Source organism: Scatophagus argus, chromosome 10 (assembly GCF_020382885.2).
Source record: "Scatophagus argus isolate fScaArg1 chromosome 10, fScaArg1.pri, whole genome shotgun sequence".
In the NCBI taxonomy this organism is placed as follows: domain Eukaryota; kingdom Metazoa; phylum Chordata; class Actinopteri; family Scatophagidae; genus Scatophagus; species Scatophagus argus.
Genome location: NC_058502.1, coordinates 2,306,750 through 2,319,968, shown reverse-complemented (window position 1 = coordinate 2,319,968; position 13,219 = coordinate 2,306,750). Strand labels below are relative to the sequence as shown.

The 13,219-nt window shown below is 42.1% G+C and overlaps 1 protein-coding gene across 1 annotated transcript in view; it reads left to right on the top strand.

The window, feature by feature from the left end:
• The first annotated feature begins 1,685 nt into the window (after window positions 1-1,685).
• The window catches only part of LOC124065854 (pro-neuregulin-3, membrane-bound isoform), a 284,845-nt gene continuing 273,311 nt past the window's right edge, over window positions 1,686-13,219 (top strand). Inside the window, exon 1 of the mRNA XM_046401682.1 lies at window positions 1,686-2,959. Within this exon, the coding sequence (XP_046257638.1) occupies window positions 2,236-2,959 (724 nt within the window). The 5' untranslated portion in view covers window positions 1,686-2,235. The remainder of the gene's footprint in view (window positions 2,960-13,219) is intronic.

Below are 13,219 nucleotides of genomic sequence, written 5' to 3'. Positions count from 1 at the left end.
CATTTGACATGCACACATGGATATAAGGCAAAGTTCCTGTGTATCCACATAAGTGCTAAACACGGCTCAGAAAATATTCAGTGTAAGTCTGGTTGTTGAAAATCCTCTCCTGCCTTCCTTCCTCTTTCTCAGTCTGATGCTGTGCGGTGGGCGGTGCTGACGGAGTGAGTGACGGCTCCTGCATTGTGCCTCTGCTCTGATCCGTCTGGGACTCGCTGGTAACTGCCTCATCTGCCGCTGCAGAGCGCTCTCTGCCTCTCCACCCTGCCGCTCTCATTATCTTTATCTGTACATGCACCTCCACTCCTTTTCTCTCTCTTTTTTCTAGTTTTCTGTATGCATTCTGCATCTCTGCTCACTCTCCTCCCTGCTAACGGAGGTGGGCACGCTTCCCAGTACTGGTGCATCTAGCAGGTGCAGCCTCTTTCTCTCCTCCCTTTCTCCCTCCCTCCTTCTCTCTCTTTCTCTCCCTCTCTCTCTCTCTCTCTCTCTCGCTCTACCACTGTGCTCACTCTGCTCCGTCTGTGCCTGCGTGCCCCCCCCCTTCTCATTCCTTCTCTGTCTCTCAGCGGCGGCAGCTCGGAGAGGCAGCTGTATGCATGTCTGCATCACAATTGCCACAGGTAAAGACAGCTGCACCGTCGGATGTTGCTAACCCCACGGGGGGGTTAGGGGAGCCTTTGCTGCTGTGGCTGCAAGTTCTCATCCCAGCGCGGGGCGCACATTTCTAATCATCTCCAAGAAAACATCCTGGAGGGAAGGACGGCCGGAGGATCCCAGCAACCCGACCAACAAATCACAGGCTGACTTGAATGAGCACAGGCTTTCAGGGACTGAGGATAAAACACCTCTCAGACAGAGAGAAGCAGTGGGATATTTTTAAACCTTGTGGCCTCCTGTTTGTGTTTTTCCTCTTATCTCTTGCTTTTTGCTTTTTCTGTTTTAATCATTTCATCCACTCTCTGCTTCTCATTATCTTCCTCTCTCATTTTACCCTGTGTTGGAATGTTCCCTTCAAATAGATGAGAAGAGGCTTTCAGCTTGCTTGCTGCAGTATTAACGGACAGCATACTGAGACAGCAGGACACTGAGCGGACAGCTTGGGGAAATCTGATCCATAGCCGGTTGGAGAGGGAGCGGGATCACGTCGCAGTTGCAGATTTATCCGCCCTGTGATACCAGTGCGCGACAACACCCCTCATTCTTTTTTTCCCCTCTCACTCTCTGCCTCTCCTTCATCTGAAGTGTTGCTTTTTCGCAAGATCTGGAAAATTAATTGGATTCTACTGCTTTATTTTTAGCTGCACTAAAAATTAGAGCACACACAAAGGAAGCGAAGTGGGTTCGGATGCAAAGAGTGGTTAAAATAAAAAAATAAAAAAATCCTCAAAAAAGGATAGGCTGATTGAAAAGCGACGGGCAGTGAAGATAGCTGATAATCCAGGGAGAGTGTCTAACAGACGCATAGCCGACGGATCTCTTTGCTCTCGCCTTCCTCAGTTACGAAACAGCCACATTTTGGAAACTGAGGGACGCTGACTCGGCTAAAGCTGTCGAAACAGACTGCACTGGGAAACATCTTTCATTTTCTTCAGTCACAAACAGGGTGGGGAAACAACCAGACCCACCCTGCAAGTTTCACTCGCCTGATTAGACAATACTGTCCCATCTTGGATCGTAGGGGAAATATGTGCATGGTAAATGAAAATTTCTGTGGATTTTTTTCTACAGTGGCATCCAAACACTGATGCCACAGACAGCTCGCATGCACAGCTGTAAAACTGTTCCTTCCCACCCACCTCTCCCTCCTGTTTGTCTCTTTGTCCTTCTTCTTTCCTGTTAGAAGAATCACTTCTTCTCTCTGGCTCATCCTGCTGTGAACGTTCCTAAAGTTTACTGTTGCATCAGTTGGACATCAGGATTTGGGAAGGACTGAGCGCGGACTAATCGGGCGATTATCCGTATACGCCAACTCTTCGTTTTCTTGCTGGGTGTCTCTGTGAATGTGTGTGCTTTTGTGTTTGTGATTGTGCGTCTGCATGTACCTCCTACACCCCTCCCCTTCTCTCTATCCTTGGATTACATATTTTTGTACATGTTACTGAGCATCTGATTGCTGTGGGGGGCTTTTTGTATCCATTTCTTCACCTTTCACTTTGTCTCTTCTCAATGTCCGGCACTGTTGGGAACCTTTCTGTCATTTGCTATCGATGGCTGTCACAGGGTTAACCCTCAATGAGCCATAAAGGACGGCAGGGAAGAATGAGTGAGTGTTCTGGGCCAGCTGTTTCCGGGGCGGTGATCCTGGAGGAACCTGAGGGCTCGGGGGCCCCAGGGGGTCGTGGTGAAGGCCAGGCCCAGGATCGAGGTCCCATTCGCTGTGCTGTTTGGCCTCGCCAGCAGACATGGCTGTGTGTGGTGCCCTTACTTATTGGTTTCATTGGCCTTGGATTGAGCCTGATGCTCCTGAAATGGATTGTTGTTGGGACAGTACGGGATTACGTGCCAACAGACCTGGTGGATGCTAATCGAATAGGCCAGGATCCTATATTCCTGTCTAAGCCAAGTGGAATTCCCAAAAGTCCAGATACTACTACCACCACAACTACTCCTACAGTTGATGCTGGGAACCCCACGCCTAGAACTGTAACTGCTGCAAAAGGTAGAACTCGTTCCACTGCTACTAGCACTACTATAAACCCTAGAGGGAGTGGAGCCTCGGGTAGCCAAGTAACCCCACGGAATCCTGTGAATCGTAACGGACGTGGACCTTCAGGTTTTACAACAACCACTGCAGCACCACGGACGACCTTCATAATTGGAGCAGCAACGTCTAGCCCCTCACCGTCCAATCCAACTGTACTCCATGACTCTACGCAGATGTGGACCCCACAGCATACTACTACTGAGACGGTCTCCACCACACTCTCTGCGCACACGCACAGCCACCGCAAAACACGTGAGTTACTCGTACCACTAAAAACTAAAGTTACATGTTCTTGTGCATCCAGAATCAAAACAAATTAATGGAGAAAATCACCATCTTTGGTCTGATTTTCTGATCATCTTTGGTCTTTGAAGTGAAGAAAACTTTACAGTAATTTGCTATCTGACTTTGTGTAACGGATTCCACAGATATGTTTCCTTTTTACTGGCTGAAGGGTGTAAAAGGGTGTCCACTGGATGGTTCTTTCTTCTGAATGATGCTTGAACTTTGATTTATTTCTGACACCACTGAGATTTTAGAGTTTCTTTGAGACTGTTTGGCACCTGGTTTACATATTGTATATGTGACACTCCTGTGGGCTGAGAATCACAGAGGAGTGATCAATAGCATTGATTGGTACAGTAAGGCTAGCTGAACTCTTGCAGGACTCAATAATCAATCAATCTGTCCCATTTTCGGTAACACAGAATGACTTTAAAATGGTGGTGCGCTCAGTAGGTTACAACTTTGGTCTTAGGTGAAAAATGCTTGTAAGATATTGATATGGTATATTGATTAAGATGATGTTAGCATCACATGAAGGACAAGGCCTGGTATAAAGTGTTAATAAGGTAGTTTTTTACTGGTACAGTGCAATACGATTAAAGCACTGCAGAAAAAAATGATTAAATTAAAACAATAACTTAGACATTAAGAGTTTGATTACATTTTAAGTGCATTTGTGCTGCAGTGATGCAAATTTATGCTAACGTTTGGCTCAGTAAATTCAAGGATAGTGTGGAGTGATGAAGTGTGTTATGTGATGATTTACTGGTTGAAAAGCTCCTGCATGTTGTTTATATTTTAACAGGTAATATTTACTCACAGATGCTTGCATGCACTCGTTCGTACACTAAGTGGGGTTGTTTGATTGCTGTCATGTCCAGATGTTCTTGCTGTGACTGTGACAGTGTCATGCTATCTGACGCCAAGATAAACAAACACATTGTTTGTTACATCTGAACTTCAAAAGAAACATGTCCTATTTCATCTGTTAATAGATGTTGATTCTTCTACTTCTATTCTTACCATTTCTGCCCTCGGGTCAAGTCATGCACGCGCTCTATTGATTGAATTCTTTTTAGCAATCAATGACACACACACACACACACACACACACACACACACACACAGAGACAAACATCACGCACAGCCTCCTCCATGATAAACCTCTCTCCCCATAAAATGGTGTCACGTTATGTGCTGGACTTCCCTCTGCCTGTGATGGTCATCCCTGTGATCCTGGCGTGGGCCTTTACAGACACTTTCATGGAGACAGAAGTGGGTTATATTTTTAACAGTGCGACCTCAGAGCGTTTTCATGTCTGCAGCTTTAAGAAAGTCAACAAGTCTGTCTCTTCTTGCATTTTAATTAACATTAATTAACACTGCAATTACATTCACATGGCCGTGATATTATATTACTTAATGTCAAGGTCTGAGGCAATTGGATATGCATACATTTGTTGTATGTTATGAATTAATTTGCATTGAATTAAATGGCACTGTAATGACATTTAAGCTTGAGTGCTGTTGCTCTTCTGTCGTCATTTCCTGCTGGAACCAGAGGACAAAAGCGTCTTCATTTTTTGTTTTTGTGTTTTCCTACATATTTAGTGCTATCTTACAATTCAGAATTTTTAAAATTATTTTTGATATAGCAGAATGTTCATTGTGGTGGACCACAGGACTGTTAGTGCATACATGAATAGTGTGATTTATTAAGTTATTGATACTTAAAACATGGCAACCATATATTAAATGCCTGATGAAAGAAATCACCCCCTTACACCTGTCGTGAGTTTCTGTCTGCTTAAATGTAAAGGTGTGGCTGCTTCTTTTGAGTCTCCGGTAATGAAAATGTTCCCAGATTACACCAGAGACCAGGGGATATTCCTTCTCATAATTAGAAACACAGGGGGAACATTGTGTACCATTTCTTTACCGGTGGGACAAATGGCAGCTATTCATCATCATCCTTTCATTTATTAATTAACCATTAAAAAAGAATGTCATTCCTCCAGCAAGAGCTCATGAAACCCATTAAGCATTGTTGATAGATAACTGAGGGAAAATGTCAGTATTTTCCTGAGAAAGTTCTGCCACTACAGAACAGGCGATACTCTTAAACAACCTTCACCCCCACCCCCTTGGATTCCACCACCCACAAGCTGCTTTGATTTGAAAAGGCCATCATTTTCACATTAACTATCCATTAGGTATGTGTGAACATGTTATACAGTATCACCGAATGTTGTGTTGGCTTGAGTTCAGAAACTGATAAAATTCTATTAACTGTGGTAGGCCATCTGTGTGCTCTCATTCACGCTGTTGTCGTCTTTGTGGGTCTCATATTTTGGTGATAATACTTATGTACTCCTACTTGAGTGCAATGCTGTACTGGTACTGAATGAGTAAAGGATCTTTTTACATTTTCCACCCACACATCAGCACTCAAATTCATGTAACATGCTGTGTATCATGGAAACTGCTGCTGAACTCGTTTTTTGTTTTTTTGTCCACAGACCTGTACCTTTGACTTTTTAGGAAAGAAGCAACACAATGCAGAATCTTTTATCCACTTCCTAGTCATCCACGCCATGTAAATGCTAGCCAGCTGTTCTTTCCTACTCAGAAAATCCATGGAACCTTTCCCTCCAGAGCTCCTGGTGCTGTGCAGCTTTGGTGGCATTTGGTGACATTCTAGCTTGTCTAAGTATCAAATAGTTGAGATCTGACAACAAAAAGAGTAGTCGATATTTACTCGGAATGCCTTACACCTAACAAATGTCACAGTGAAAGCTCGACTGACATATCTAAATGTGTCGGACCTTACAAAGTCTTAAGCTATCACCATGCTATAGGCTCCAGAATGAAGCAGAGACCTGGGGGAGATGATACTATTATAGGGAGCCAAGTAGCCTCTGCACTGCAGGGCAAAATGTCCAGTGATGCCTCAGCATTAATGTCACTGGACCTAAGGAACTGGAAATCAGCTCTGTGACCTCACGCATCGTCTCTCATTCAGTCACAAGTTAAGGGGAGTGTTGTTTCATATAAACTGAAAACGAAATATAAAATAAATGAGAAATTAGCAAAGAGGATTGAAAATGTTTCAGTTCATAAAGGTTCATAGAAGGTTCATAAAACTCGACATGAATGACTTTTTTGTAAACCTGAGAAGATGCACCAGATGGAGGCCATGTCGTTCTTATGTTGTTGCTGTATTAGGAAGAAGTCAAAATTAAAACAAGTCACAGACATGCAGAGGAATAATGAAAGGAAATTATTAATGTTTGTAAGACCATGACTCAGTGTGATAAAGAGTAAATCCCTAGAAAGAATAATTTAATGGTTAAAGAGCACTGGGACTTTATTTATTACATGTTGATATGTCTCAGATAATAAATGAGATTAACAAATGAAAGAAGCAGATCCTGGTCTGTGATTGTAGATCATTACGGGATTGTCAGGTCCGAGCTTCAGAAGATGTTCTGGTGCAGCCTGAGGTCTTTGTCTCTATGCTGAGCCACTCAGCGAGATTAGGTTTCAGTCAGACAGTGGCCCTGAAACCTAAATCCAGATTAACAGCCCATCGCTGTGACTGAGGAAGCAACAGAATTACATTAGCCCACCTATCAGTCACACACACACACACTCGACATGGGCTTACAAGCAGACTTTCTGCTGAAGGATTGTTTTGATAGATGGTCTGTGGCGGGACGTTTTTCATCAAGTGATGCCGAGGTGACGCGTTTAAGCGAACGTTTTCTCTTGGCTGTGTTTCAGTTTCCCTCAAGGGTACGTTGAAGAGGCTTGAAGAAATTATTTATGCTTATATTAACAACACTCATGTGACACTCACACGCAACAAAGTGGTGCTTCTTTTGTGACAACAGTATGGTGCAGAGTTGTCTTTTCCTAGTGTTTATGGCACATTACGCTGAGTCATGCACTTTCATCACGTCACTGCAAAGTATGCTTTAAAAACACCAAATACAAACTGTGAGGATGAAGCATCAACTCTTACTCTGACTACCATACTTCCATTCGGACTGTATAAAAATGTACTTTGTAGAAAACAGGTTTTGGATTACATGAATAAATACATATTTCAACAACATAACTTTTACATCTGATCAAAGGTTTCTCAGCTCTTTGTGCTCTGTGTTCTGTGCCTCTTTGTCAAAAACCTTCAAAATTATTCATTATGATCAGCATATGGCGTCTAATACTTGTCTCTAGCCTTAGGAGGCTCATATATTCATATAAAACAAGGACTTGAACCATGCAGTTTGTGAAATAAGGTAAGCCATGTTTGGACGGGTTGCAACATGTAGTCTTGTAAAATATTGTATCCTGGCATGAGCCTGCTGGTTTTTCCTAATCCAACTGCAGTGAAATCTTTATCAAAGGAAAACCATACGTATACATCAATATAAATCCACCCATTAATTATTAAATCTCCACAACGTTTCAGTGGAAATGCTCTTTGTTTTATTGTTTCAGTTCATCTGAACCAGATCTTCACCTCCATCAGCACCAAGGGCATCGCTGTGCTGCACTAAACATTTCATAGGGAGAGATTTTAGGTTTTAAACCAGATTTTAGGTTTTAAACAAGATTGTTGAGCTCAAAATCTTTACACTTGGATTAGGTGTCTTTGAGCTGCTTAGTAACAAGTTCCCTATGGGGATTTTCTGTATGTGTGTGTGTGTATCCTTGTGTGTGTGTGCATGCTGCCCATTCACACACTCACACACATTCCTGTCTACATCAGCATGTGTATGTCTATATGTATTCAATGTGTGTGTGACCCACCTGTGACGTCTTGTGTGAATGAGAACTGGAAGCAGCACCAGCACTGAAGTTTGACTGCTTCCTTGCAGATGAAAGAGCTTCTCACTGAACCTGGGGCTCCATCAGTTTCACTCACGATTATTTATTCAGTAGAAGAATTCTGCCAGTGGGGTGAGCGAGTTCAGGCCGTTAAACTGGGCCTCCCTAACAGGTTCATCAGTCCATGATTTTGTGATTTTCGAGCTTCATAATTTACCCACTGACTTGTTGCTGTTGACAGGAAGTTCTGACATTCTGGAGTAAACCATCATGTAGCTACTGTTAGACGGCTCTGAAATAAATTCCAAACACAACTTGGACTGCAACACATCTCAACTGTCTCGTAATCAAAATGTCAGGGAAGCTTTGTATTATCTTGACCTGAAATGAAAAATGCCTTCGCTCTCCTCATGTTGCGCTTCTTTTCACTGCTAAGATAAACTATCTCATATATTGTTCCTAAAGGATCAAAGCATTTTTTAATTTTCTCTGCCCTTAAGTCCCACCGATGCAGTTGTTGAGACTGGCTGGCCACATCACAAATGTGACACCGTCCTGATTAGACTTTTTAATTTGGCGGAGATGCCGTGAGAAAGAAGCTTAACGTCACTTTGATTCATTCTGATGAAATGTCTTGCAGGGGGAAGAGAGATGAAATATTAATGACGCGAAAGAGAAACATGTTCAATATGTAGAGGAAAGTGTAAATAATTGAGGATTGCCCTTTGACAAATTATCCCACACTGAATGATTCCCTGCACATGCATGCTTCTCCAGTGAATGAAGGTGTTCGCTTTTCATTTCATCCGGTAGAGGTTGTTCTTGTCGGTGAAAAGAAAGTCAGTAGGTGTTATTTTCTGAGATTTTTAAGAAAATCGGCTGCCGACTACCGAGGTTGAAGTTCTCCTTCTGCCTCTGCTCTCCTCTCCCCTGAGCGCCTCTGCCAGCCCAGTCCAGAAGATGATGAAGTACAAAGTAGTTAAATGCTGCTTCCATCTTCAGAGGAGCTTTTAATAATGAATTCAGGTTTAAGCTGCCTTGATTAGATGAGGCTTGCACCGTTTTATTGAAGCCAGTGGCAGTAGAGGTAGCGACTGATGAGATGTGAGAGAAGTTAATTCCTTTTTCTGGGATTCACCTCTCCAGAGGAGGCTGCCACCTGCCAGCTAAATGCTCCAATGTCCCCATCCTCTGAGGTGCTTCTGACTGCCGTTGGTAAATGTGGTTTGAGGTTCTTGGTGAGACTAATTTGGCTTGACGCTGAGACTGTTTACTGAAAGAAAAAGGGCAGTTATATTAACACCATGGGTAACAGCACCCGGCTCTACACCCCAGCCATCAACAGGTTATATGCCAAATCATTAATGTTTACACTACATGGACACTAATATCACAAGCTGGGATTGCTTTCTGTTTCTTTTGGTGGAACTGAACGGGAGCTGAGTTATCCCACAGTGACAAAAATTCTGTATTTTTGAAGATTGATTCATTTACTTGCTTGACCAAAAATATAAAAAAATAACAACATTGCTCACATTCACTGGATATAAACGTCTGCATGAAACATTCATATGGCCTGTTATTGTCAGTACAAGCAATTAATCTACAAATGTTTTGACTCAGAAATATTGAATACACTCTTGTATTTATTCTGAAAGATTTGATATAACAGGATGTAATTTAAGTCTAAAATCTAATATTTGCTTTAGAAATGTTATATGACGCCTTGGAGAACATATACAAAGCAGTATATTGATTTTTGTGTGTTATTAAATAAGAGAGGTTGCCAAGGAGGCAAAAATCTCCACCCCCTTCTCCCACAGCCCACCTTCTGCTCTCGCTATAATTAAATCTGTCAGCTGGCCTACAGCAGCAAACCGTTTAACACAAGTAAGCAAATAAATATCAGACTGCTATGAGTTCAACCATAGCCAAAAGCTAGTGTTGCAGCTTGTTTCTCTGTACTTATTTCAGAGGAAGAGCGTGGGCCTTGAAAAATGGGAGCAGAAGATTCCAACTATCCAGCTAACACGTGGACACACCAGGGAAAACGACATCATTGAAATGCTTAAAATGTTTGCATTTTACTGACAACAGACTTCTTGATGTCGCAGCAATTATGACTTTACGTTTCAGTCGTCTGTCTTACGTTGTGACCCTGTGCTTAAGGTCTGGTTAAGTGTGGGCACAAAAAAACACTTAGGGTGAGGAAGTGATCACCTCTTGCCTTAAAATTCCTGGCTGTGTTGCCACAAACACAGCTAGAAAGGCTGTTGTTCAAAATGTCCACTTTTGGTGCAACAAAGATGGCTATAAAATGTTCCAGCTTCCACAGTGAGTGGAACTCAACTGTCGTTCCTGCGCTCAGTCAGATCATATACATACAATGTAAATTTGACATGCATTGTAGACTCTTATGAGTTGTTTTTGAATCAGTCATATGACAAATTTTGGGTCAGTTTTGTACGAAACACTACAGGCTTATGGCACCGCACGTGAAGCCTGCATGTGATGTACCATGATCTAAACCGGCCCGACTCATGCAAATCATGCAAACATAAATTTAATTAAAACTATTTCATTTAAAAAGTTGAGAATATCAGAAAAAGTATATTTGAGTAGAGAACTTTAAAGGCGGTGCCTCAACATATAAATATTTCACAAGTCCTTGGCCCAATTTTTTTGATTGGGAAGACTCCATAAATATGGTATTCTAGGTCACAGCAACATACGCGTCATTTATAGATGCAGAATATGCAATAGTTTTTGTATATGTGTCATTGTTTGTCTCTCATTTAGCTTCTTTGTTTATTTCAATTTCTGATCCTTCAGATATTTTAGACAGATTTTGTAACACACCAGGCAAAATCTGCCAGCTGACATACTGTATGTAGACATCAACTTTAGGTCATATAATCCAAATGACACAGTTTGACGTCTCCCAGTTTTATACTCCAAGCATACAGTATTTGCCTGTGATGCATGGGCTGGAAAAACAGCCTCTCCCTCTGCCTTCTGCTCATTATGCTGCTGGCACCTAGCAGTAAACAACGCTATTAGTGAAGATAAAATGCTTAGACACTGATTATTTAACCTGAATGGACAAAGAGCTAGCTGGGAGCCCAGCAGGTCTGGTCTGAACCAGTTCTAGTCCAACATGATTTCTTTCAATTGCTGAGCTGTATGGTTGAATGTTTTCCTCCTTTTCTTCCTCCTCGCTCCTCATGTCTCTCGCCGCCCGTCTCTCAAGGTCAGCTTTTCTGATTCATATTCCCAGAACTCTCATGATGTTGACTGGACTCAGTGGAGTGTCATGAAGAGTGGTTGTACACAAGAGAACTCTCGAAAGTTAGTCACATTTGCCAACAAAACGAACATTTCAATTTTTATCAGTTCAGCATGAATAAAACTGAAATGAAAACCCCGTGTTTGTTGATTGCAGTGGTTACCTTTCAACCAGTTCGGTCAGTGTTCTGCGTGAGTACAATTCTGAGATAATTATGTATTTCTATACAAGCATTCTAGAGGAGAATGTAGTACTTTCTGCTCATTCAAGATTTAAAGTTTATTTACACTAAACCAGTGACACAAATTAAACCACAGACCTCATCTAATAAGAATTTTGCTGTTAGAAATGTATGACTGTGTTACTTAATCATGGAAGTACAGTGAAAGTGAATCATTTGGCTTTTTGCTGAGCTCCCAGCAGAACCCCCTCAAGGACCTGGACCCTTTTTTGAAACCTGTACAAGTAAATGTAGAACTTAACAGTTTATTCACCCTGGTGCTCCTGTTCTCACAACTCTGTTACCACCATGCAACCTAATTATATCTTACTGAGGAGGTTCAGAACTTTGTTCCTCTTGTGTTCATGCCTTTACAGTAATGGCTGAGTCTTACATGAGGAAAAATGTAAAGCGAGATGATTTTCTACCTGACCAGCTGTTGTCTCTGGTGTGATATGTTATAAAAGGCAATATGCTCTTTGTGTCCTTTTGACTTACACTCCTTCTGACTTCCTGTATTAATGTTTGTGCCCTTTTGTAATAACTATATAATTATTCTTCGACCATCAGTGTTGTATTGTGGATTAGTTTCATGAATCCCTGAGTGTTTCTAGACTATTTCCATGACAGAAACTCTGTACTAAGCTCTTCCACATCATATACATGAAGTGCATTTATTGTTTCTTGTCAGTCTTGTGTGCACGTAGATTGATTGAATGCCGTGAGGGAAAAGTAACAATAAAAACAGCTATAAAGAGAGGGCATTACAGAAGGCAAATACATTTAAAAGGATCTCTATATTTATATAAAAAAGCTAGACATACAAATATATCAGAAATGGAACTGACATATTCTTAATCTCATCTTTATCTTCTACCACTAACCCTGGAGGTGTTTTCACACTATGGTTTAGTTTAAATGATCTTTTGAAATGAGCGCTGGACTAAAGAGCACCTCAAGCTAATCTAATAAATCCGTTTTCCTGGCCATTAATTTCGACATCAGTACCAGCAAGAGATCCTCCCTCTTGGTTAGTTGCAGATAATGATTCTTTGTATGTGGGTGTGTCCGTGTCTGTTGGCACATTTTTCATGTACATTATATGAGGCACCTCAGCCACCCTCTGCCCTGTAAGAGATATTGATCCCAGTGTGATTGTGCTCAGGTCTTTTGCCACTCAGCAGTTTAGCAGGCGGCCCAGCGAGCGAGCGGGCCTGCATATGGGCGTGGGTTCTGATTATCCCGAGCTCGCTGCATTTTGTTGCTGTTATTTTTAGCTTCAAAGATTGTTGCCAGCTTCTCTCTGGGAGGCTGCGTGGAGCCGGCTTTTCTGGTGGAGGCCTTAGAGCTGACAGCACTGGAGGAAATAGAACAAAGAAGCACAGAGGAGACAGTCGAGACGGAGACTTTAGTGTCACTGGAAGATGGTTTTATTTTGGAAACATTACAGTTATGGAGGATTTATTATGTTAAGCTCAGTGAAAAATGAATTCCTATGTTGTGCCAGTTTATTTTGGAGATGCTGCCCTGTGTCTTATTATGGTAAGTAACAGCAATTGGAGGCCTCGGTGATGTGAGTCTGTGCTGTGGGGGATCGGGGTGGGCTAGTTTCCAGGAAATCAGAGCTGTTAAACTGCACATTACTTATTATGTTACCACACAGGAGGTTTCCAAAGGAAACGGGAAGCTTTCCAGAAGGTCACTCTCACCTTGATGGAAAACACACATCAATCTCACACACATGCACACACACAAAGCTGGCAAGCTCGGTGTCATATGCTCTGCTCTGTCCTTGGGGCAGATGGCTACATCATTTCTCTTTGGGAGCCTGAAATGGACCATGTGTTTGTGTTTGTGTGTCGACACAATATCACCAGATTCATCTTTT